Source organism: Astatotilapia calliptera, chromosome 19 (genome assembly GCF_964374335.1).
Source record: "Astatotilapia calliptera chromosome 19, fAstCal68.1, whole genome shotgun sequence".
Taxonomy (NCBI): Eukaryota; Metazoa; Chordata; class Actinopteri; order Cichliformes; family Cichlidae; genus Astatotilapia; species Astatotilapia calliptera.
Window position 1 is genome coordinate 29,058,308 of NC_137440.1, and position 24,946 is coordinate 29,083,253.

The 24,946-nt window shown below is 43.8% G+C and overlaps 2 protein-coding genes across 4 annotated transcripts in view; one reads left to right on the top strand and one right to left on the bottom strand.

Annotated features, from left to right (window-relative positions):
- Positions 1-15,140, bottom strand: part of mnat1 (MNAT1 component of CDK activating kinase) — a 34,693-nt gene extending 19,553 nt beyond the window's left edge. Inside the window, exons 1-7 of one of the 3 annotated variants that reach the window (XR_013903708.1) lie at positions 13,484-13,588; positions 7,528-7,680; positions 7,070-7,143; positions 6,027-6,130; positions 5,653-5,793; positions 4,095-4,226; positions 887-1,079 (exon numbers count right to left, since the gene is read on the bottom strand). Coding sequence is in view for 2 of the 3 variants with exons in the window: in XM_080293799.1 (XP_080149925.1) it covers positions 4,095-4,226; positions 5,653-5,793; positions 6,027-6,130; positions 7,070-7,143; positions 7,528-7,680; positions 13,484-13,572 (693 nt within the window). In the remaining variant the exon portion in view is untranslated. Of the gene's footprint in view, positions 1-886; positions 1,080-4,094; positions 4,227-5,652; positions 5,794-6,026; positions 6,131-7,069; positions 7,144-7,527; positions 7,681-13,483; positions 13,589-14,799 lie in introns of those variants that run through there. The other 2 variants (XM_080293799.1, XM_026151149.2) reach the window with 2 other exon arrangements.
- six4a (SIX homeobox 4a) lies at positions 15,126-21,746 on the top strand. The gene is made up of 3 exons (XM_026151144.2): positions 15,126-15,859; positions 17,472-18,172; positions 19,303-21,746. The coding sequence occupies exons 1-3, from the start codon at positions 15,126-15,128 to the stop codon at positions 19,908-19,910; spliced, it is 2,043 nt and encodes a 680-aa protein (XP_026006929.1). The 3' UTR covers positions 19,911-21,746.
- The last annotated feature ends 3,200 nt before the right edge of the window (positions 21,747-24,946 follow it).

The window sequence follows — 24,946 nt, forward strand, 5'->3', positions numbered from 1 at the left end:
AAAGAGCTTTGGGCTACCCAGCAGCCCACTAAGCAGCAAGTAGCAAGTGTAAAACTGCTTCTCATACAGTGCCTCAACTTGCCTTACAAGTTTAAATATAACTGCCTGACCAGTGGCAGCTGCCCCAGCGCAAAGCCCCTAAAGCTGACAACTTCTTTTTCCGCTGGGCTGGGCTGAAGCAGCTTGCCCAAGGGCTGCTGAGGCCAACCTAAACAGGGCCAAGCCGGGGCCAGGGGCAGAGGTGTGAATGCCCACATGTGCTGGTGCCAATCAGGGCTGACGGTTCTCCCTGAGGTGACCCCCCCACGCCAGCGCTTTCAACCCTGCGTGCCAGCAGTCCAATATAAAGGAAAAGGCCAAAGGACAGAGTTTGTGCACTCTCCCACATAAAACATGTCACCTTTGGTTTTTGAATGCTGCAAGGTCAACAATCTCAGTATAAACAACATAATTTACCTGCATCTGTAAAAATTTGTGAATAAGGGATATAAAGATAACACTGAAGAAGAGCGAGTGGGGGTTGCATTAAGTATAAAGCGACAAACTTGCAGGCAAAACAGGTTGGGCCAGTCTGCCAGAGCGAAGTAAAGCAGAGCCGGCACAGCGCTGACAAGTGCGTCTACTGCGCAGAGGTCACCCTAGAGGACAACTTAACCAAGTGAAACAGGCCTGAGCAAACAAGCTCACAGCATGTCTGTGTGTGTTTGTGTTTGCTTGTGTTTTCTGTGGTATTCAAATTCCACAGCCTAAGAGTAGAATGGACTACAGCCAGAGAGGACCCGAGGTTATTTCAGCCAGCTACACGTCAATGTTTAGGTATAAACTTTCCACCCACATTTAGCCGATTGTGTGTGTGAGTTCCACTTTTGTTTATGTGTGTTCTTGCCTCCTGCTTTCATTAGGTGCCCATGCCGGCCCCGTCAGGTATGTCAGCTGCTCTCCTGCCTGTGAGGAGGGGATTGGGCCCCAGCAGCGCAGGAACCTGGGACCTTTCATTTAAGATGGCGCTGAAAGCTGCCCCCAAGGTGGAAAGATTCCCCATCAGTCAAAATGCTTTCAGGAATGGGACACTGTAGCAGCTGGGGAAAAAAATAAAATAAAATTCCCAACTGCAAACACACACACACACACACACACACACACACACACACACACACACACACACACACACACACACACACTGTTTCACCGGAAAATATAAGAAAATGTACAGGTACAAATAAAGCAAACACGCAAGAGTACAATAAAATCAAAGTAGATGTCATTTGTATGCTAATTATTACCCTCTGATTTTGTCAGAGCAGGTGCCGAGCATTGTGACTCTTGTCATTAAGCTTGGCACTGAGGCTCGTTTTATGTGTCAGACTACAACAAGCAACCTGTTTAAACAGCGAATAGTCACCTCCCGCCCACACAGAGTGTTTCTTTTGATATCAGCGGACATCTATTTTAAAAGACACTTTATTCTTCAAAGGATGTTTACTCAGGTTGGCTAAGGAGGGGGTGTATTTATATGTGTGTGCGCATCCACACACGGGTAATGTGTGTCTCATGCTTCAATAGAGTCCCTACAAAGTAAAGGATTAGTGAGTGATTTCAGACCATTCCTAAGGCAAGACCAGGCCCATCCCACTTCAAAATCACACCTGGAATAAGACTACTTTCCCTGAGGATTGGTGAACTTCCTCAAACGTCCGCTCAACAGCAATGGTAGTGCATAACCAGAAACATCAGGGCCAAGGTTGGAGTCCCCTTCACGAACTCCGAGAAAATCACTCTGGCAAAGAACAGAGCCAGCATGGCTGAGATGTCTCCATGCGTGTTTCCAGTTGACAACATATCACAACTAGGTGCAATATTAGATCACGCTTTAAATAAAGTCCGGAACGACTAGGAAGCTGAGGAATAACTGGCATCCCCAATTTCCAGCCCAAAGACAGGCAGATATGTCATTCCTCTGGTGACGGCTCACTTTGGCCACGGATGAAACAGCTGGCTGAAATACCGTTAACGTGACAGTATAGAGAGGGGGGTTGTGGGTACAGAGAGTCAGGGGCGCCGCACATTTGTGCTCCTGTGACTGGTGAACGTCACCTCGGCAAAAACATCCAAATGAAAAAAGTCAAGAGGTCAAAAATGTGCTCCAAGCCCATTCATCACTGTCACATGAAACTGTTTCGTATTTGTCAGTGTATTTCACAAGCGATAACAGGACTTGTACTAATGAATGCTTCATTGATTGATATTTCTAAGCAGTTTGGGAAAACTGTTAAAGTTTTCCAGGCCTAAAGCAAATACCTTTAAAATTGCTTTTTTAAATATAAGACTTTCTTCTCGTGATAGAAAAAAAGGGTCCAAGGAAACCGGAGCCATTTATGCTTGAAAATTACAAAAATGACTAATCATTATAACAGTACATGATATCACAGTAAAGAGATTGGCACATATTAGTCGTGCTTCAAAGCAAAATCATAGAAATGTGGCCCAGCTTTAAAAAAAAGTGTGTTTTTATATTTGTCTCTCCTAATTTCTGCTGAAGAAAAACTGAAACCCTGTTTGGAGCGAGGGACCAGAACCTAGCAGATAAATGAATTCCAGCAATCTCCAGGAATCTGCCGCTCTGTGCTGAAACCCCACCAAGTCAAACAGAAGTCATTCTTATGGACTGAGGTGAAGGGAAATCCAAACCCACACGTTCCCCTGACTCAAGTCTCTCAAGTCCAACAGCAGATGCATGGGAAGAACTCTACTCCACCAACAAGAGCACAGGGATGGGAAGATGAGGAGAAATGGGGAGAAAGAAGCAAGGAAAAACATGCACAGAACAAGCCAAGAGCAACATAATCATGCAGTTTCTCTCTCCATCAGCAACTTTTAACTTCACGCTGTATATTAAGGAGGTGAAAGTGAGAGTACTGAATCCCCCCGTATAGCTCAGTTCAATACTTTGAGTGTTGCTTTATGAGATAGTCCTTTCTTCAAAAATAGAGTTCGGTTCTACCCAAGTATGTCAAAACCTTGCTTCAGCTTGAGCTGAGGTGAGTGCTAAGCAGATATCTCTCCCACGCACCACTGAACTGTGGGAAGACAACCATGCCTCATGAGGGTTGCTGTGAAAGGGGTGGGGATGATGACACAGCCTATCTCATCGCAGTAAAATGAAAATAAACGACTGAAAACCTGAGCTACAGCCAAATGGAAGGTCCCTCCAGACACGGTGCGTACAAAGCTGCAAGCTCAGAGTGGCCGAAACCCTGAGCCCACATGCTTTCTCTCGCTCTCTGTGGGACCTACTGCACACCCAGAGGAATGTGATGACATGAATGAAGAGGTGAGGGCCTCTTCCCACACTGAAGAAGCACCAAACATGGAGGAACATCCTCCTTTTCAAAGCGTGGCCATGTATGACACACTATTGTCAACAAGCAATCAGTGTAAAGTTTTGACACTAATGGCCTCAACAGTTCAGATTCACCTTAATCGCACTGAGCAGAGGCATGTCACTATGTGTATTAACTGCCTCTTAAAACTTGATTGATGCTCATTTTGCTCTCACTGTTTTGCTGCTTGTCTTAGATCTTTGCAACATAAGTTCAGAGCAGCAAAGTTTAGTCTGTTGGACGTATGCTAACAAGCAAACTTAGTCCAGGGGTTTGTATGAAAAGCAGTCGTTTTTGTGTGTGTGATGTGTTGCCCAACCACAGTGGAAAGAAAAAAAAGAATTAAAGCTGTTCTAAACAACCACAATTGTAAGCGAGGGAAAAAACCTTCCCAGATTATCGAACTCTCAGGATTTAAATGGGACCTATTGTGCTCCATCTAGAGCTCCATATTTTTATTCTTGAACTTCGCTGGAAAACCAGTCCATGATTTATAGCACAGAAATTATCCTTACTTAGCTCATGATACAACCCCTCCATTCATTGTCAGGCTGAAACGAGCACTTTTGGCTCCATCCTCCTCAAAAGCTGCTTTTCTTTGAATTAGCAGCTCCTTGATGACCATATAAGTCATATCACTTCCTGTGTGTGTAAATAACACACATTCAGGATGGAAAGAGAAGTAGAAAACTACAATATGACTGTTGCACTTACCATATGGATTCCAGTTGAAAACAGACTGGTGGGCTTCACAGCCTGTTTCTGCTGCTCTATCTGGGTCTCAAGCTGGGCAGCGCGAACTTTGTGTTGAGCGAGTAAAAGGGTGGCAGGAAGCTGAGACTGCTCCTGGAGACAAAAAACGTATATAGACTTTGTAAGTATTAATCTTAGTGTGTGAAATGTAACGCAGTAGTTCATTGAACATATCCCACCCATTGCTGGGTCACCATTGTGTGAATGTGTGTGTGAATGGGTGGATGACTGGATATGTAAAGCGCTTTGGGGTCCTTAGGGACTAGTAAAGCGCTATATAAATACAGGCCATTTACCATTTACCATTACCATGAGCATGGGCTGCTTTCAGGCCAGCTGCCACAAAACTTTAGTAAGTCGTATTAGCAAAACTGTGCCGCTGTCAGGGGACGCCGCTTCAAGTGCACTGCGCCGTCTTCACCTCCATTAAATGCAAGGTCGGACGTTTCAATTTCTTCAGTGGAGTATTGCCAAGCGCATAGATCTAAGAACACAAGCCTGGACACATTGTTCACTGTAGAGGTAGGACATTTTTGATGGGGTGAACTATAAAGGTGGGACAGTCTAGAACAGGGCTGCCCAATCCCAGTCCTCAAGAGCTACTATCCTGCAGCTTTTAGATGCATCCCTACTCCAACACAGCTGAATCAAATGGTTTGATTACCTCTTCAGCATGCCATCATGTTTGGCAAAGGCCTGATAACAAGCCATTCATTTGATTCAGGTGTGTGGGAACAAGGATGCATCTAAAAGCTGCAGGACGGTAGCTCTCGAGGACCGGGATTGGGCACCCCTGGTCTAGAGCTTTTGGCGCTATTTATCAATATTGTCAGTAACAGTTAAATCAGTTTCCATACTATGGGTCCTCTTCTGACCATAAGAACTGACACATTTTACTCAAATGAGTGAAATAAAATGGCAGACAACAAATGTGAATCCAGCGTAGAGTACATGTTGTATTAGAGAAGAACAATAATCTAGTGTGTTTCAACTTCCTACTGATGTGTTTTATTGATTAGTTAGCCACTCCGGGAAACGGCAACATGCAGTCTAAATGTATTTGTTGATGTAATGTATGTGAGTGTTCCCACATAAGAATAGCAAGCCTAGTGGCCACAGGGCCGTACAGATGTCAGAGCTCAGGAGAGCTCCCCTGGGGGGGGGTGAGAGCTGATCTCATCTGCCTACAGTCAACAGGCCCTGTGCCTTAAACAAACAAACACACAGCTTAGCCAGCTATCTGTGATGGTCCTTCAGCAGCCCGCTCTGCCGGAACAATAACTTTCAAAGCCTGCAGCTCAACACAATGGAGCCGATAGGCTTTGGAATCACAGAATGAGAACAATGCAACCTGCAGCACAATGACTGGTAATAAGCTCTTAATGATCTCACATCCACGAACCCTAGAGCCGAGCGCATGCACATCCGACATGGAACATCTGTCATAATGTGACTCGCTAATTGCATCACTAGATTTGTCATTACACATGCACACGGCCATGCAACATGTGCATCTCACCAGTTCGTCCAGCAGAGCCTGTTTGTTCTTCCTCTTGGCCTGTAGTTGCCTCTGCTCCTCCTGCAGCACCTCCAGTCGCCGCTGCTCATTGCTCTGCTGTTCCTGCAACAGAAGCTCCTCCAGCTCTTCCTGCTCCCGTGTCTGAGGAGGAGAGAGAGTCGGCAAGTTGGAAGAACCTGTCGCTTTATTGACCACGCGGCAGATTCTACACAAGCTGTAGCACCGCCCTGTTGCACTTGATTCTACACTTTGCCCTCTTAGACAAACAGAGCAGCTGGCTTTAAAATAAAAAAGGCCAGTGTTTATCTTAAATACAAGTGTCATTATTAGGTATTATCCTTTTATAAGGGGGGAAAACCTTCAAAAGTACTTACAAGCTTGGCCTTATTTCTCTGGATGACATCTCTGTTCTCTCTCTGGTACTGCTCCATCCTCAGCTTGGTGTTCTCCACGTCAACGTTGTTTGTCAGGTTATACACTGTGTGCAAAAGAACAGCCACTGTTGAACATATCAATCCATCACAACTCACACTGTGGACAGAACCACTGTCTCCAAGTCCACAATACGGTTAATTAAACCCACTATCTAAATCCTCCAAATCATTTAAAACTGTACTCGAAATAACGACAAATTTATTCAACTGAAATGTTGAAATCAACATGCATGTGATATCTTAAGCCCAGGGACGATGTAAAGACGAGCTGAGGAGAAATTATTCATCATGACATTTTTCCCCCCTCATTGGGCCGTCGAACCAGCAGATCGCACAAAAAACAAGCAAATTTGATTATTTTATGTTGCCAGATTAATCTATAACAATATATACAATTTATTAACACATATATATTTCATAATACAAATTAACATAATAAAGACCCACTTATATACATGCTGTAGGTGTTGCTGCTAGAAAGAGACAATTTACAAGAAATCTGCCAAATTTAATTATATAGAAGTTTATCTGCATACAGACAGCTTTCATTTTAGCTTCTGCTCAATTTAGCTCCACCCTCGCTGTGTAAAATAAACCAGCGGTGGATGGGAGAAGCATTTAAACTGTTTAAACCTGCAGTTTTCTAATGTGAAAATAAAAGTTGAGAAAAAAAACCTCACAAGGTGACTGGACTGATGGAAACAGCATCACTGGCCCAAATGGTATATCTATTTATTTATTTTAAGAAATACTCCATCAGTTTTATTTGTCTGTTTTAGATGGATTTTTACACTGTTTTGCAGCTCTTCTAATACATCCAAGCTACAAGTTTACACTGACCTGCCAGTGAAGACGTGTGAACATTGCAAGTTCTGTTTCCTAATCTGTGGCCCCGGCTGACACTAATGCCTGTAAAACATCCTCTTGTGCAGCCAGAGGAGAAATCATTAAACTAGTCTCAGCATGAAGCTCCAAGCTCCTACCTATGTCCTCCACTTGCTCCAGATAATCGTTATATTCTCTCAGGCTGGGGAAGTCAAAATCTCTCTTGTTGTAACTGCAGAGAAACAAGAGAAGTGGTGATGCAAAAAAGTAAAACCTGGTGAGAGCAAATATGCACCGACATTAATAGCTTCCATTAAATCAACCATTTTATAATACCATGTCTGTATCCTGGCTAATAGGCGCACATTAGATGTCAATTAGGGGCTATTAAAGAACAGATAACAGGGAAGAGAGAGGAGGCAGGGAGGGGCTGAGAAGTAAAAATCTGGCAGAGAAAGAGCCTTCCCGTTTGAGCACCCCCGGGGAGATGCATTGTCTACAAAACAAACAGTGTAATGAGAAAGACAAAAGGTAGCTTAAGAAGTGGGAGGAGGCATGGGATGACATATAAACACCAAGAACCACACCCCTCACCCTCACAGTCCCCCTCACTCACATCTTCAGCACTTTCTTACGAATCTCCACCTCCTTATCTACTGTCGGGTCCTCGAAGAGCTGCACGCGGAAGTTGCTCTTCCTCAAAGGCGTGTCGCACTGCACGCAGTTGCTCGAGCCGCGAACGAACAGCATCTCAACGCAGTTCTCGCATCTGCAACAAAAACAGGCATTAAACAGCAAGCTGAACTGCATTTTTTCCCCAGAGGTGACCCTCCTTGGGCACCTCTGAGAGTCAGTAGTAAGCACGCTTGTGTGAGCGTATGTGGCAATTTCCCTCAGAATAAAGCAGATTTGTGTTTGTGTGGTTTTTTTTAAATCTCTGTAAACCATCAGACACAATGGGTGATAATGGGGAACATGAATATTTCCTCTGAGTGCTCAAAGATGGCTGGGATTATGATTGGAATGTCGATTAGACTGCCTCCCGCTCTCAGAGAGGAGGAAATTAGCCCGACACCCCATCAGCGGAGCGTCTGTCTGCACTGGAAAAACATTTACTTTATTGTTATTTCAACAGGCCTCAGTCATTTAGCCACGTTGCATAATATGATAAAATCCAGCTTGGTAACTCATGGCATAGTCTATCATTACAGGAAAGGACCGAGTCTTATGTAATTTGGGAAATGCATAGAGATGAACAACAGCAGTATCTTACTTAAGCTGAACTGTCATTTAAACTAAAGCTTTTAATAAATCTGAAATATTTTATACCTTTTTAAAAACGGATCCAAAAGTCATTCCAACCTTCCCCCACTTTCTTATTATTCCTGACATGGTGCCTAAATGAAAGGAGGCTGCAATGGAATAAACCACAATCTTAAACACTGTGGAAATCTAGGCTGTTACTGATCAAAGTATTTGCTATAAATCTGTTAAACGGCTACGTCTTTCCAAGGCAAAAATATGTAGCAGTACAGCAAAGTCATGATGAGTTTTTCAGGTGGCCTTTAGTTCCCCATATAAGCAACAATGAATCAGAGCTCTCCTCGGTAAAGAGCGTGCCTTTACACAAAAGGAAGAAACTATTTCAGGTTTTAAAAAAAAGAAAAAAAGAAACACAGGCCAAAACAGGAACTTTGTGCACCCTCACTGGAAACGCCATGGTAACCAATCAGCAGACCTACCTGAGGGCACAATTCTGTGCTTAGCCATCAATCACACCTTTATGCAGGTAGGCGTTTACCCATCAGTCACACTCAAGTGAGTAGTGGACACCGAAGACAATGGGAATGTTCCTTTATCTCCCCTGATGGGGTGGAGAGCCTGGATAAACGTTTGCACAGTACACTCTTTTAATTAGGTCTCTGTGGAGCTTTATTTCAACAGGAATCCACCTTCCTGCTTGTGACCACCTCAAAAAAGACATCTGGTTTCCAAATAGCACTATCTGCTTTTAAGCATTTACAGTTTTCATAATAAAGTATAACAAAGCTAAAGGGGGGGGAAAAAAACCTGACTTTTCACCACACGTCACTGATGGTATGGTTGAGTCATTTCTTCCCAAAAGTCAAACACTGGGCATGAGGCACTGGTGTCGAGTCAAAAGTTCTCCAGGGATGGAGCTTATTAGAACAATCATGACTGAGCCATCCTGCAAGACATTTCACTTCATCAGCAGGATTTAAAGCAGAAAAAAAAGCAGTTAAAGGAGAAACTGCAGAGCCGTGGAGTTTGGCTGTTTATACCTAGCGTCACACATAAGGGTCAAACAAGCCCAACCTGCAGAGTTGTGACACCAAAGCTTTCAAAGCAGCTATACAACAAACTGACGAAGCACCACGGAGGACTGTCTTACAAGCAGTTCAGCTTGGCTTACAAGAAGCAGCAATGTAAAAATGAAAGCTGAACGGCAGACAAACATCTGCGCCATCCAGTTGGTGCTTCGGAGTCTGAAGTGCAGCCTGGAAGAGGCAGATGTTCGCTGTGGCCTCAGGCTACAGGAGATCTATAGGCCTGGCCATATGGAGGTAGATTGAAGGATTCAGCTTGTTTCCACAGGCCCACAAAGAGCCCATTCATCAAAATGGGGCAAGGAGTGGGGTGTAGCTTAGCCCCCCGCCCCATAAATGGACCACACAACAGAACTCTCCAAAGGGGAAATCCTGTGTAACTCTAGAGCAAAGAGATGACCGTCTAAAAGGGAGGGAGGAGACTCTTAGAATCAATTTGCCAGCTTTGAGATTGTGAGCTTCTTTCATTTTGCGATCAAAGGAGGATCAAGATTTTTTTTTTTTTTTTTAGCCAATTCTACGCTCAATTGCAAACATTTAAATGGACAGATCTTTAGCTACTTGCCATCTCTGAGTCTCAAGGCTGTTGTCGCTGACTGAGCACTCCTGACTCCTCCCTCTCTCACCTGTCCTGCTCGGAGCTCCAGGCTCCTATCTCTCCCATCTGCAGCTGTCAGCAGGTCAGGGAAAGGGGGTGGTAAGGGGAAGGTAAACAGGGCCCTGGCTCAGCAAAGAGACTCCTCTACCACCACTACCCCCACCATCTCTCAGTGACATTGCCTGCGTCTTTGCTGTGTCACTTTTGAATTAAAGTGCAAAAACAGAAAAGCAGGAGACAGCATGAGACCGAGCTTGTTTGCTTGTTACAGTGATCTCTATATTTTTGTTTCCATCTTAGACCAAGGGTCGATTCAAGACCAAGTAGAGATGGATTTGTGTAATGGCATTGTGTGAAATCTAAACAATCTGCAAAACCTGCAGCATCACAATCAGAAAATGCCAAAGACCAACACTATGACTGCTTAAACTAAAAGCTTGCCCCAACCGCACATTTATAGTACTTTAAAGAAAAGCCAAGAACATGTCTGAACTTCACACTGGACGCTTTTTAAAAAAAAATAAAAATCTGAACGATCCCCAAAACGACTTCTTGCATTGCTGCTGTAGATTATCCTGCAGCATACGATTATAATTGTAATGTTAGCATCACTGTGTCCACTTTCTAAACAGCACTGTGTGCCTCAGCTACAACTGTTTTTGCCTGCCTGTGCCCAGTGTCAAATGCCAAAGGACACAGACCCAGTGTCATTGTGCAAAGGTAATAAATAACCCACATCAAATGCCCCTGGTGACAAGGATACAAAATGTGCTGCGGTGGAGTTTAAATTTAGATGCATGGAGAAGCTAATAATGCAACTGCTGAAGGCTAGTCAGCGCAGACTGGACGGGCCACTCAAAGAAGAGACATTCTTACATTTATCTAAATGGAGTCCAAGTATTCTCAGCTGTTTATGATTCATCTAGTATATGTATCTCAGTAAGTCAATTAATCCTTTAATGGACAGTCACTGAAGAAAATGGCTTCACAGAGGCCTGGGTGATATCTTCAAATGACTTGTTTTGCGAAGAATTGGTTGTGTTGTATTAGCATTATCGCTCTGAATAACTGAACTGCTTTGTGCTCTCACTAGTGCTACTTTCTCCTGGTAAACAGGCCGGTGTTTATATCCCTCCTATACTTCATGAACATTTAAAGTGCTTTATGCTACCACACACACACGGCACTAGATTTTACATCTTTAAAGCATTTTACCTATCACATACACTCTCTCTCTCATACCAAGGACATGCAGACTGGAGATGCTGGGAATCAAATTGTTCTCTTCTGCTTATCCTTATCAAGGCTTCGGGGAGGCTGGAGCCCATCCCAGCTACCATAGGGTGAAAGGCAGGGTACACGCAGGACAGGTCGACAATTGTGGGTCTCTACCTTCGGTTTTGTCTTCAGTAACTGAAAAGCATGCTCTACTGGTTTGAGATCAGGTGACTGACTTGGCCATTGAAGTATATCCAGTTTCTATGGCTTGAGAAACTCTTGGGTTGGCTTTGCAATAAGCTTTGGGTCATTATCCAGTTGTACTTTGAAGAGCTCTTTGATCAGTATTACAGCATTTGGCTGAATGAGAGCAGAGAGTTTAGCTCTGTATGCTTCATTATTCATTGTGCTGCTTCTATCAGCAGTCACGTTGTCAAACACTAGTGACCAGGTTCCACTGGCAGACATACGTGTTCATCCCATAACACTGCCTCCACCATGCTTGACAGATGATGTGATATGCTTTAGATCAGGAGCTGTTTCACTCTTTCTCCATACTTTTCTCTTTAAATAATTCTGGTATATATTCATTCATCTTAGTTTCATTTATCCAAAGGCTTTTGTTTGTTTGCTTTTGTTAAGCCCCTTGGATTAAAGATGTATGTTGGTGCACAGAGTCAAAAACTATATAACCATCTAAAAACTAACCATGTGCATTAACCTCTTAGATTTTCTTTTTCTTATATAGTTTTTCTGAAGAGCGTTGTTGATTAAAAATGAGAAAATGGATAACTCTGAAACAGAGTTACAGATCTTGTAGCATTACTGTAAGACTTGCTTCAAAAAAAAAAAAAAAAAGGGGGGGGGGGGGGGGGGGGAAGAAAAGAAAAGCCAAAAAGCATCAGTGATGAAAATACTAATATGGTTAGGGAGTGCAGCAGTTTCCAAGTGATGCATAAATTCACTGTCGCACCGGCTCTGAGGAACAGATCCAAGGTGACCCGGGCTAGGACATCTTTCCAAATTGCTTCATTGCAGAATCATTTTAATTTTCTGTGTGTAGTCCTGCATCCAGACAGAGGCAGTGAGTTATGAGCCCGCTGACCTGATGACAAAGCACGACCACTTCCTGATGGCACGGTCAATAAACAGACAGGGTCGAAAAAGATGTGCTCATCAAGCTACCACCGTCGCTGCATAATGCTCATGGAGAACATGTCCCCTTCATTTAAACGTCCATGTTTTTAAAGGGCGGACAAGGTTAAATGCTGAAAAATGCACAGTGAAGTTCGAAAAAGTATCTACATGATGCTGCTGCACAGAAGTAGCAGAATACGAACAAATGGAAACATGCTAACTTTTCATCCATTTCTGTATGTTATGCAAATAATAATCATAATCTTCTACTTCTTTCATATGATCCCTTTAGGGGTAGCCACAGTGAATCATCTACCTCCATCTCACTCTATTCTGTCCCTTTCATCCTCTGTCAAACCAACCCTCTGCATTTCCTCCATCACTGTGGCTTCTCTCTTTTCCTCCAGCAAGGTAGCTCCATCTTCAATATCCTTTAACCAACATATCCTCCCTCCAAACCATCTCATCATTGCCTCTTATAATAATAAAATACATTACTTTAGGTTTTGCATTATATTTTCCGTTTAATGCAAAAATGACAAATTCCAAATTAAGCCAGACCTGTGGCAGAGGTGCAGCCATTCAAATAAAAATGTAGCTTTTAGTTAGGTTGGCAGATTAACATGGAAAAACTTGCGCAGTCAAACTCGAATTTGATTTGCACCTTTGAGCTGGCCCTTTTCAAAAACCTCTGAATAATTCATATTCATTATGTGGTTCAAAACTCAGCACAGGGTGTTTATGCTCCTCATCATTAGTCACTTTTCCCCCTGCCATCCTAAACTTGCTGTACTTTACACACACACACACACACACACAAAGACACAACTGCAGGGTCTGCTTTTCTACAGAGGTCTCTAAGCTGAGCTGCTTACAGCCAGTGTAGGTCATATGTAAACAATGGCCGCTATACTGTGTTTACCAGCAGTATTAGCCTAGCTTTGCAATTGTGTAGCTCTATCAGGAAACATAACCCACCTCTAAAGCACACTTTCTGTCTACAATGACACAGCTATTTAACACCAAGACTATAAATATGAGCTAGCCCAACAAACCGTCAGCATTCGAGGCTTATCAGTTTTGTTTACGTCCAAGTCCCCCAATTAAGACTAGAGATGTATGTGCGGAAACAGTTTTAAACGCTATATTATAGCTGCTTTTGGGGGGTGCTTTGTGTTTGCGTGTCGTTTCGAGCAGCCTGGAGCAGAAACGCCGCGATGTTGTGGAGGATTTGTGCTCTTTCCTTGTAGCTGTCAGGTGTGAATACTCACAGCGTGTGGCCGCAGATGTTCACCATCAGCTTCAGCGACGGGTTTCTGTATTTGGTTGTTTTACATCTCGGACAGCCCTGTTCGTCCATTTCTGTCTGCACCACACTAAAAAAATAATGGCAATAATAAAAAGCACTTCAGAAACAAAACAAAACACGTCAATAACCTGCAGCTCTCCTGTCAGATTCCAAGCTGCGAACCACTGCGTTACACAAAATGAGGTCCGACAGGAAACGGCATTAATAAGAAGTGTTCCTATTTAATGATTGCTTTTAGAGGTGAGGTGCAAATAGCTGCTGGCGCACATACATGCAAGGGTTGCTAGGGAGTCCCAGTGGAAGCGAGGTAAAATAAATTAAGTAAATAAATAACTTTAGCTAGTAGTAATAGTAGTAGTAATGGTAGTAATCGAGTAAATATAACAAAACAAAAAAAACTTGCATATGATCTTGTAAGTCTGAGCAGAAACATAATTAAAAACAAAAATCAACCCAGACATTGTTTCCCTGGGTTTCTGACATCATATCGTTTCTGGATGATTGTGAATTTGGGAAAACAACTCGTAAGTTACATTAAGTTAGTTTTATGAAATCATTGCGAGAAAACGTGAACTTCGTAGGAATTAGTTTGATATTTAAATATTTTTAGTTTTCATTCCTCCCAGTGCTTGAGCTATAATAGTTTATTGACTATATGTGGATGCTAGTAATTGTTAAGACGATCTGAGACTCTTTTACTATAAAAGATTCAATGAAAACATAATTTAAAGTTCAAATATCAGTAATGATGTGGTGTTGGACACCTGTTACGTGATGCTAGACAGATCACCTGATTTGGGAATGAGCTACTCTTGAGAGAAATTTGAGGTCTAGTCCTCATATGATATCTTTGAAGGGACGGGCTACATTTTCATAGGGGTGTGCTGTTTTTTTCTGACATTACTTTGGTCGCGTATAGTATTCTGATCCAGTCTTTGGTGGGAGGGGTAGGCTACAACCTCGCAATAGCCACTTAAAGCAGGATCTGTGCTGAAACTTTATTACCTTCATTCCTGAAATAACAATAAAAACAAATTTAAAGTGTGAGTAAATCTGATATCTATTTTTTGTTAACATTTGTTACTTTAAAATTGTCAAAATAAATGTAAACTGGCTAAATAAAGTGAGTGACAGTATTCCCAGCATTACTTCCGTTTGGATTTCCATACATCGAGATGGAAATAAAACATTCTTTTATGTGCATACCTACAGACAAATGATCTCCTGACAATACAGACAACAAAGATATCCCGTTCCCACGATCACAAAAGCACTCACCTTGCACAGGTGAGCTACGTTAATCTACTGGAAGTTATATGACTGACAGCTGGAAACCAAACATTCGCGTCTGAATCCATGCTCGCTCCTCCCTTACGGGCCCTCGACGGCCAATAGCGAGGCGCTCCTGTAGATAGACCCCACCGTGTCTCCCTCCAGCTCCAGTCCCCGCAGAGTAAAAGTCACGTTGGAAGGAAAAGGGGAGAGAGATATCTACTTACAGCTGCTGTCAGATATCCGATCGCATTCGCATGGCGAGAAGGTAACCTGATCGAGCGGGGAGGAGTGACTTTACCAGGGAAGGCTTGAACCAAAAAAAAAAAAAAATGTCTTCTTCTTCTGCCGGAGAAGTCACAACAGCAAATGACATCAAGAGGGAAAATGTGAAGGAGGTGGATACGCGGGAGTGCATCAAGCTTGTGGCGCTGGACGCGGCGGAGTTGCCCATGGAGCGCACGACTCCCAGCACTGACGCGGTGCGCACTGAGCTGTTGGTGAATGCCGCTTCCTCTCTTGCTTTCTCCCCGGAGCAAGTGGCGTGTGTCTGCGAGGCACTGCAGCAGGGAGGCAATGTGGACCGGCTGGCCAGGTTCCTGTGGTCCCTGCCACAGAGTGACCTGCTACGGGGCAACGAAAGCATCCTGAAAGCTCAAGCCCTCGTAGCTTTCCATCAGGCTCGGTATCAGGAGCTGTACAGTATTTTGGAGAACCACAGTTTTAGTCCGTCCAACCACACCTTTCTGCAAGATCTGTGGTACAAAGCGCGGTACACCGAGGCGGAGAAGGCGCGGGGTAGACCCCTGGGCGCAGTGGACAAGTACCGAATCCGGAGAAAGTATCCTCTCCCCAGGACTATCTGGGACGGCGAGGAGACTGTTTATTGTTTCAAGGAGAGGTCGCGGAACGCACTGAAGGATCTGTATAATCAAAATAGGTACCCGTCTCCAGCGGAGAAAAGAAATCTCGCCAAGATAACCGGACTCTCCTTGACCCAGGTCAGCAACTGGTTCAAAAACAGGAGACAGAGAGACAGAAACCCGTCGGAAGCACAATCAAAAAGGTGAGGCAACAAAAGGAGCACGCCACAGACCTTTTCCCGTCACAGATCGCTCATCAAACGGCAATAAATTTTACTTCTGAAGATTATGTGCGTAAAAGGCCCTTTAATTAAAATGAACGCCGATTAACTTTACCAAGTATTTAAAAGTTGTTGTTTTTTTAATGGAAAAGCGGCTATATTATGCAGTTGGACCAAGTTCGACTACTGACAATACCGAGTGTATTTCATAATCGTCTTGCCGGCCTCACAAATAAGAACGAACAATTTAAATCAATAACTATTCATAGTTCAGAAACACAAAAATTTATTTGTAAAAGGGGTTAGGAGCACGCTTTTAATGTTTTGAAATATGAAGCTGTTGCCATTCAGATCAAGTTTCAAGTGCGTTGGTGCTAAGAGGCATGGAAACCATAAGCAACAAAATACACACTTCAGCGATTAAACTATCAGACGCGGGGAGTGGGCAACTTTAATGAGACGGTTCAAAAGATGACTTGAAAGGTTAAAATCTTCTTATCTATTCGTGGTGTGTGTGCGTGTGTTTGAGCGCGCGCACGCACACACTTGGTGGTGCGCGTGTACTCAGTAGCACATAAATCATTTTCATGATCATGACTTCTTTTTTTTGCCCTCCCCTTCTTCCTTTTGGATCAAGAAAGGATCTCAGAGCTTCCATCAACTCCTGCGCTTCATTTCATAATCCCGCAGACAAACAGACTGACATGTGCACGCTATTCTTTCATGTTTCCCTCTGAGTGAACAAAGATGACGCACACCTGGTGGAGGTGACCCCTCTGTCTCTCTAACCACACACGCGCACGAACGCGCGCACACACAGAGGCATATACACACCATTGTAAGCTGTCTTAAAATCGCCAGTAAAAAAATAATAATTTCAAAGTTTTTAAATCTTTATAAACCTTTGATTTCGTTCTCTTTTTTCCCCTGTTTTTTTTTTTTTTTAAACTTGTGACACCCTTTTATATTTTCCTGGAAGTGGTGGGTTTAGATGCGTGTGTGTTTGTGTGTGTGTGTCCCTTAGGGGGGAGTGGGGGTGTGAAGTGGTGCAGCTGTTTTAATCAGTCTTTTAAAAGGGGGCTAGTAAACAAAATGAGGCTGCTAATATAGCTGCTCCTATTCTTTCACTTTGTTATTCTTGGAAAATTAAAAATAAGAATTTTCATTGGAACGTCCCAAATCAGAGGCAAAACAAATAAATAAATACTTGAAGCCATTTGTCCTGTCAGAGCTGGCATTTTGTCACTCCAGAATTTATTGCGCCAAATGGTTGCACGGTTGTTGACGCTGCCTGGTTGTTGTCCATGCAGCTCTCCATGAGGTAAGAGGGCTACACAGACACAGCCTGCCTTCAAAGCTTTGTAATAACCCAGCAATAAATGTGAGTCTGTGTGCTCTGGCTTAAAAGCAAAATGTGGGTGGAAATGAAATGAATTCCATTATACGAGTTTATGGTCTAATTGTGTCGGTGTTTATAGTGTTCTTCCTTCCCAGAAACATATACAAATGGTACACAAATTTTCCCTTTTTATTTTCCTCTGTTTTGTTACACACCATTTGCCATCTTTCTCCCTCCTCTTTTGTTTTTCTACAGTGAATCAGATGGAAACCACAGCACAGAGGATGAGTCCAGTAAAGGCCAGGAGGAGCTGTCTCCTCGTCCTCTCTCCAATTCTTCAGATGGGGTGATAACCCACGGGAACCTTCCTATTCAGACGGGACCTCTGGACAGTGGGGTGGTCATCCAACAGATCGGGGACATCAAGATGCCTCCTGGATCCAGCAGTGGCGGTCTCTACAATGGAAGTCTAGTGACCAGTAACACGCCCTCTACTGTATTTCACAATGGTGGATCATCTTACCTCCACTCACCTGGAAACATCCTCTTCAACGGGCTCAATTTGGGCATCCAGCCCCTGGCATTTAATCCTCTGAGACCCTCTGGAGGGGTGCTGCTGGGGGGCTCTGGAGTGGACATGCAGATGCAGACAGGACAGGACAAAGGACTAGGGAATGCTGAGGAGTCCACCCTGCCATATGCATCTTACGCTGGCTGTGTGAATGGGTCAGAGGTGAAGCTGGAAGGGGTTCACACCATGGCTGCCCAGAATGGCGGCTCCTCTGTTCTGACATTCAGCTCCCCATCAGGCGCTCTGCAGCTGGGTGGCTACAGCCTGGTCCAGGTACCAAGTGGAGTCTCTGACAGCGATGGCAGCTCATTACTCAACAGCGACGTAGGTCTTCCTCCCCTGCAGCTTTCTTCTGCCTCCTCTTCTTCAACAATTACACAACAAGGTGGGTTCATGAAGTGATTTGCTGTCTAAGATGATTCAATTTTAATACTTTGATCTTCTTTTTTACCTTTAGAGGTTACGTGGTCATGTGTAGCTGAAATGTTCATGGAAGAGACTGAGTCAGAATGGACATGGATACAAATATAACTATGCTAAGAATAATTGTACTTTAACTATTCTCACTAAGGAAGCAACAATGTCTCATAAGGGAGATAAAAGATTTTTAGATAAAAATTAGAGCCATCTGCTGTTGATTTTAATAACAGACAGTTATATATGAATCAAACTGTCTTTATATACTTTTAAAGTCAACAAAAGTACAAAAACAGAATCCAATGTTGTATCAGAATGAAGATCTGAATTAAATCTATAGCACAGAAATCACAGCCTTATACCACCTTGCATTATAATACGTGATTGTTGCTCTTTCCCCTCCTTAAATGTCCCCAGTGGTTTGTCAACAGGTCTCTACTACACCCACCCAATATATCTGACCTGCTTTATTGGCTTGTCTGTGTTTGGGCCATAGCCCTAGGGGCTGATGGTGCACATAACACAGACCAGAAGAAATATAGAAGGGACACACACACACACACACACACACACACACACACACACACACACACACACACACACACACACACGTATATATAGAAGTGGTGGTCCTTTTAAAACCCCAGAGATGGATAAAAACAAGTTCTGAAGTCACCATCACTCATCATCATTACGCTCTTGATCTCCAGAGCAGGGGAGGGGAAATATGTTGCAGACAATCAGAGGCCATGAAATGCACTAACAGGGAATAAGCCATTACAGCACTTACTTTGACATGAAACAGAGAATGTAAACCAGGATGAATAATTAGAAGAAGAAGAAAAAAAACAGAAAATTGCAGCTTTCTCTTGAGTTCTGGCAGCGTTATTCATTTGTTCTCTGGTGCAACTGCAGGGTCGATCTTAACGTCCTCAAAGTGTGTAAGACACACAACAGCAATTTTGCGGCCAAGGCCTGCTGTAAATGGAACGCATAATACTGCAAGAACCGAAGAGGGGATCAGGCAGCGGGAAGGGGATCTACTGCAGCCAAACTGGAGAAAGATATATGTATTGATCTATTGTTGTATCACCACAGGTACCATGGCTCTGAATAATGTAGCAGTGAGTTCCTCCAGTGGCGACTCATTCGAGCAGCAGGACAAACTGACCATGGCATCTTTGCACCACAGTACGGTTCTCTACAGCATGAGCAATAGCGGCCAGCCATCCATCAAGAAGGAGCCTCTGGAGGGAGGTGTTTATTCCTCATACCATCACGGGCTCCACTTGGACCCCAGTGGTCAAATCAACTACTCCGGTTCAGAAGAGATTTCCTCCAGCCGAGGTCCCGCCTCAACCGCCGAGGTCACTGCTGTCAGCTCATCCAGCCCGGACTCAGAGGTCTACACCACCCTCACTGTCAGTACACCCCTGATGGCTCAAACAGAACCGAGCAACCACCACCTCCAGCCCACAGAGTACCTTGGGGGCCACGAGGTCCGAGGGGCACCGTCCTCACACCTGATGGGCCCCGGCATGAACAACAACTACATGAACCTTTCAGAGAGCAAGGTGGATGGCTCGGGTTCAGGAAGCATGAACGAAATGGTGCGGGCAATGTGTGGGGAGATGGAGGCTACGGAGGGAAAGGAGCTGGCCAAACTACAGACAGTGCAGATGGATGAGGACATGGCTGACCTTTAACCTCAAACCTCTCCCTTTTGCAGAAGCACTCAAGTCCGCCCAAGCAGTGATATGATGAATCTTTTTACTCCTTTTTGTGTGCGTGTGTGTGGGTTGTTTTTTTGTTTTTTTGTTTTTTTTAAAAACATTCATTTCCTTTTCAATGTTAAATTATTTGCATTCATTTGACTTTTACAATGCACTCAAGTCAGAGAGGAGCCTAGTAGGTGGGCTTTATCAGTTTATCACGAAATAATAATAATAAAAAAAGCCTGTGACATGTTTTAAAAGCCCAGCTTCCTAAGACGAAACATTACGATGGTGATGTGCTAACAGAAGACGTTGCTGTAAGCGTTTAAGCCGTGTCTAAATGTGCATTTTTATAGACTGCACCTGCTACTTCCTGTTGAGTGGATTTGATCTGCAGAAGCAGGTGCTGGAAAGCCTCGAGTCATGTGACAAGGATGTTCCTCCAAACTAAATGCGTCATCTGGGTCAAACCAAAAAGGTCATGCTGTAGGGGGAACAGCAAGTGAGCCTCTATGATAATGGTCAGTTAAACAGCAACAGCTTTACTGAAGGACTGCACACGCGTTTATAAAGAGAATAGGTCACTAAACACACAAAGCTGCTGATTTGGGGGTGGGGGAGTGTCCTTCAGTAAGCACTTTAGATTGTCTACAAAAGCCTCACAAATCAGTACTAAAAAGTGCAGCTTTTTGTGCTTTAACTCATACCAAATGAGCTGGGAGGGTTCAAAAATGGGACAACATTTAAGACAAAATGTGCCTTTCTGCTACTTAACATACACAATGGCATTGGCCTGTTTGGGCATTTGCACTACCATAGTGACAATACAACGGATGTGTTTCAAACAGCCTTTGTGTTGAGGGTTTTGTCATGTGTGACACACCTCAACAAACGCACAACCCTCTCGGCAATGGCTCCTATTTCAAGCCTCATCATCAACCTGTGAGACCAGCATATGAACGATGATCAAAAAGGTCAGCTCGCACGCTGGACGTCACATGTTTTTTCTAATGCTGCAGCTAATAGTATGTCAACTTGATGTGGTGACACCGTGCTGTATCATCTTCCATTATGACCCGTCTCCATGATGTCAGTGATCACGAATTATATTTTTTCTGTAAAAACCAGGTGCAAACATCACATATGCTTTCGAAAAGTATAAGGAACAAAGGGACAGAAGTTATGGACGTGACTAAGTGGACAAATTGTGTTTTTGTTTTTTAAATCATCCCACTTTAAAAACAGAGAGAGATTGTGGTCATTTCTCTTTGCGTGGCATCATCGTGTTTGGGACACTTGTGCCTTGTACTTTTTTAATCTTTGTCTTGTGACTAACATAAAATGAAGCTCTGTTGTGGCTCGTGCGCTGCCACGCAGCTTCAGAGATTTCCCACTGTCACCGTCGCCGGGACATTAGTCGGGTATCAACTGAGGGAAAGACACAGGAGTGCAGAGCCCATTTGCTTTTCACAGCAGGAGTTCTCGCTTTCATACGTGACCGTAAGCGGGACATTTCAACCTCATGGCCAACTCGCACCATGCATATTTATCAGTGGATCTACATGCTAGTGGCCTCGTAACACTTTTCTTGAGGATCTGTGACATGATCCTCTCATTTGAGTGGGCATTTCAGTGAAAGTATCCTCAGTGCTTTAATGTCATAAACCAAAAACGAGTTGTGGGCAAAAGATAGTCTTTTTTGTGTCTTTGTTGCTTTTTGTTTTTTAATCTTAGTTTGAATTATATGTTTGTTATCTGAAATTATGTGAATGTATTTTTCTAAATCTCCATACTGCAATAAAAGTTTATATTTATAAAAACGGAAAACAGGCATTTTTAATTCTTTCTAGAAGATGACTAATAGCGTTATTTAATTCTCTTTCGTCACAGCATGTCTGAGATAAATGGAAGTTTATGATGGACAAAAAGAACATCTCATCTCAGTGTTTTGGAGTCCTGTGCAGCCAGATTGTGAGGATACGGGGTTGGGGAGGGGTGAACTGGCACACTTTAATCCAGCGAGCCTGGTGCAGCTCTCTGCAAACCTGCAGTGATCGTTTGCACATGCCTGGCAACCTGGAGTTCATTAGGCCTCCTTTTCTCATCTCAGTCTCTGTAATTCAAATAAACAGCAATGAGATTTCCAGAGGTAAAGCTCCTTTTGGGTGGGGGGTCTGCAGCTCCCCACAGCTCAGTCCAATCCAATGGTCTTTTCCCTGAGCGAAGGCCAAGTCCCCCACTCCCTAACTTCAACATATGGAAGAATGAATCTGAGGTGCTGTCACTCACAGACACAGAGTTGATCCAGAAAAGAGCCGAGGCTCTTCTCAAGGCTTGAGGGGATTCGCTGTGAATTCATGAATCACAAGCCAATACTTGTTCGCGCAATGGGCACCTGACCAAACCAGCAGTGGAGAGATAAGATGGAGACAAAGTTTGACAAATGAATGAACAGCAGGGGATTTTTATTTTCTGCAGTGTGTGTCTGTGCTGGATTATAGGAGTCGTCCTTGCTCGGGGAATCCTGGCTACGGGAGTTATATATGATCTAGCTGATGACCTAAATAAACAGAGGCTGTTTGTCTGTGCTCACTGTTGAGTCACAGAGAGGGGGAGAAGAAAAATGGCAGGGACTATCGGGAAAGGGAGAGAGAAGCAGGCAACCTGGATAAAGTTACCTGTGCACAGGTGACCTCGTTGCCATGGGCAGTGGATTAGCTGATTGTTAGGTATCAGGTAGCTCCTCCTGTAATATTGAAGAGGGTGAAAACAGCTTTGTTGGAGCCCAGAACAATATCCCATTTCCAGCAGGATCCCATAGTCTGTGGATCTCACGGGGAGGGGAGAGGAGGGTGGAGAGGGGGAACAGAAAACTCCAAATTCCACCTTTGTGTATTGTGCCTATGAATTCAGCAGAAAAGGAAAATAAGCGCTGCCACAAAGACGGCGTGTTTGGATTTCTACAGCAGAATGTTTAAAGATTTCATAAATAAAATGCTTTTTTATGGGCAAAAACAAAGAAAAAAAACCCCAGGACATCCCCAACGCCAAACCAAACAGTGCAGTGGATCATTTTGTCCACAATTTCAAACACGCAACGTGAAACATACTCAGGCGAGCAGTTAAAAAGGAGGGAACTCCCCCAGAACTCTGGCCTTATTAAAAACACTGACCTCTGATCTTTCAGATGGTTTCAAAGCTGACATTTAATGCGGTGCAGCAGACTGCAAGCCATATGTAACATGACCTGGGGAGCACGGTACTCCGCTGCTCCACGTCCCACTAATGAGAGGGCAGGGGTCAGCGGGTACCAGCCTGCCCTGTACAGACCCACCATACAGGCCGAGCCCCGGTCCTGGCACAAACAGTCTGCTGGCTCCAGCCGGGCTGTGGAAAGTATGTGGCAGTGTTTGAACTATGGAGGGGAAATAATGACCTTGTAGAGTTTTCTTTTACCTCCTAAGTTGTTGTTTGGCAGAGTGTGAGGTATGCACACATGTCTGCTGCATCACCCAGTGTGGCAAGAGATGGGGTGGGGGGATGCAAACAGCATGATTCACTGCTTTGTTCTGGAGCACAAGGACAGAAAACATAACTCATGAGGACAGCTTTAAGTGTGCATGTGTGAGTCTGAGTGTTTGTGTGATGCACTCACATTCTCTCTCTCTCTCTCTCTCTCTCACAAACACACACACACACACACACGCACACACACGCACACACACTCAGGGGCAGCAGCTGGGAGGCAGCATCAAGTGCACACCACAGTGGTCAAAGGTATTTCCCAAAGAGAAAAAAACACCACTTTGTAACAGGAGCCGCGCACATGAGGACTGAAGTGACCAATGCAGACCATAAGGCGCACCCGCACACCTGCCACACAACTGCGCGACTCCTAATACCCAAATACCAGCTCATCCTCCATCCTCTCAGGGTTTTACATTTGGACTCGGATGCGAAGTATTGTCATGGCGCCCCCTCCCTGCCAGAAGGCACACATGGCTCCCCGGCACATCACGTTGAAATTGTTCCCTTTTTAAATTTTTTGTTTTGTTTGTTTGTTTATGGATTGGTCTGCCGACCTCGTTTGTTTATCCATCCAAGAAAAGAGTTTCTCTAAAACATGGGCATGTGCTCCTCCACATGCCCGGAGCGTGTTTACCGAGCAGAGCGCAGTAAAAGCCAAGGCCGTAATTGCATATTTGTGGAGGTGGTCCTCTGAGGAAATGCGTAATGATTTTGATGAGGAGGGGCGGGTGGGTGAGTGGTGATGGTGGCAGTGGTGGAGGGGGTCTAACCCCAGTACACTTGTACCAGGTCTAATTTTCCAACATGACAGGAAACTCTGTTAAGCTGATAATTGCAGCTCCAATTTCATTTAACTCACTCATGTCAACAGTTGTGTTTTGTTTTGAGAGAAGGAGCTGCCTTTTTTTTAAACTGCCATCCACATAACCGGATAAACCTCTTTTACTCCTAATCGAAGAGACATTTAGAGCATCTTGAATGGGCAAATCTCCGAGGCAACGAAAGGGTTTACTTATATTTACTTATATTTATTAATCTGTTGCCCAATGTGGAGTCAGTCATATGTGAGCTGCCATATGAAACTAAGAAATACCAGGCGTCACTCATAACCGGAATCCACCTATGCGTTGTTGATTTGGGATTTTTTTCCCTTTAAATAAATAAATGATTCATGTTAAATACATGTTGTTGGAGTGACATTTTCCTTTAAGGGGAAAAAAACCCACAATGCTCAAACACCATGGAGACTAAATCTGACATTTTTCACTCAATTTAAACAGCATCGGCTTTGTTCCAGTCCATACAGCTGAAATAGCACTTTGGATTTAGACAGACTGAAAACCATCTGTTAAGTGAGCCAGTGCTCGTTTCAATTTTCCTCTATATTTGAGGGGAAAAAATTAACCCTACAATAGGAAACTTACCCCCCACCACCCCTCTCTTTTGTCTTTTTGACGATGACATTTTTATGAAGTGTTTTCACTGTTTTGAGTTGTCGC

Coding starts and splice junctions, on each gene's coding strand:
- six4a (XM_026151144.2), top strand. CDS start 15,126: ATGTCTTCTTCTTCTGCCGGAGAAGTCACAACAGCAAATGACATCAAG. Junction 15,860..17,471: donor TCGGAAGCACAATCAAAAAG/GTGAGGCAACAA, acceptor GTTTTTCTACAG/TGAATCAGATGGAAACCACA. Junction 18,173..19,302: donor TTCAACAATTACACAACAAG/GTGGGTTCATGA, acceptor GTATCACCACAG/GTACCATGGCTCTGAATAAT.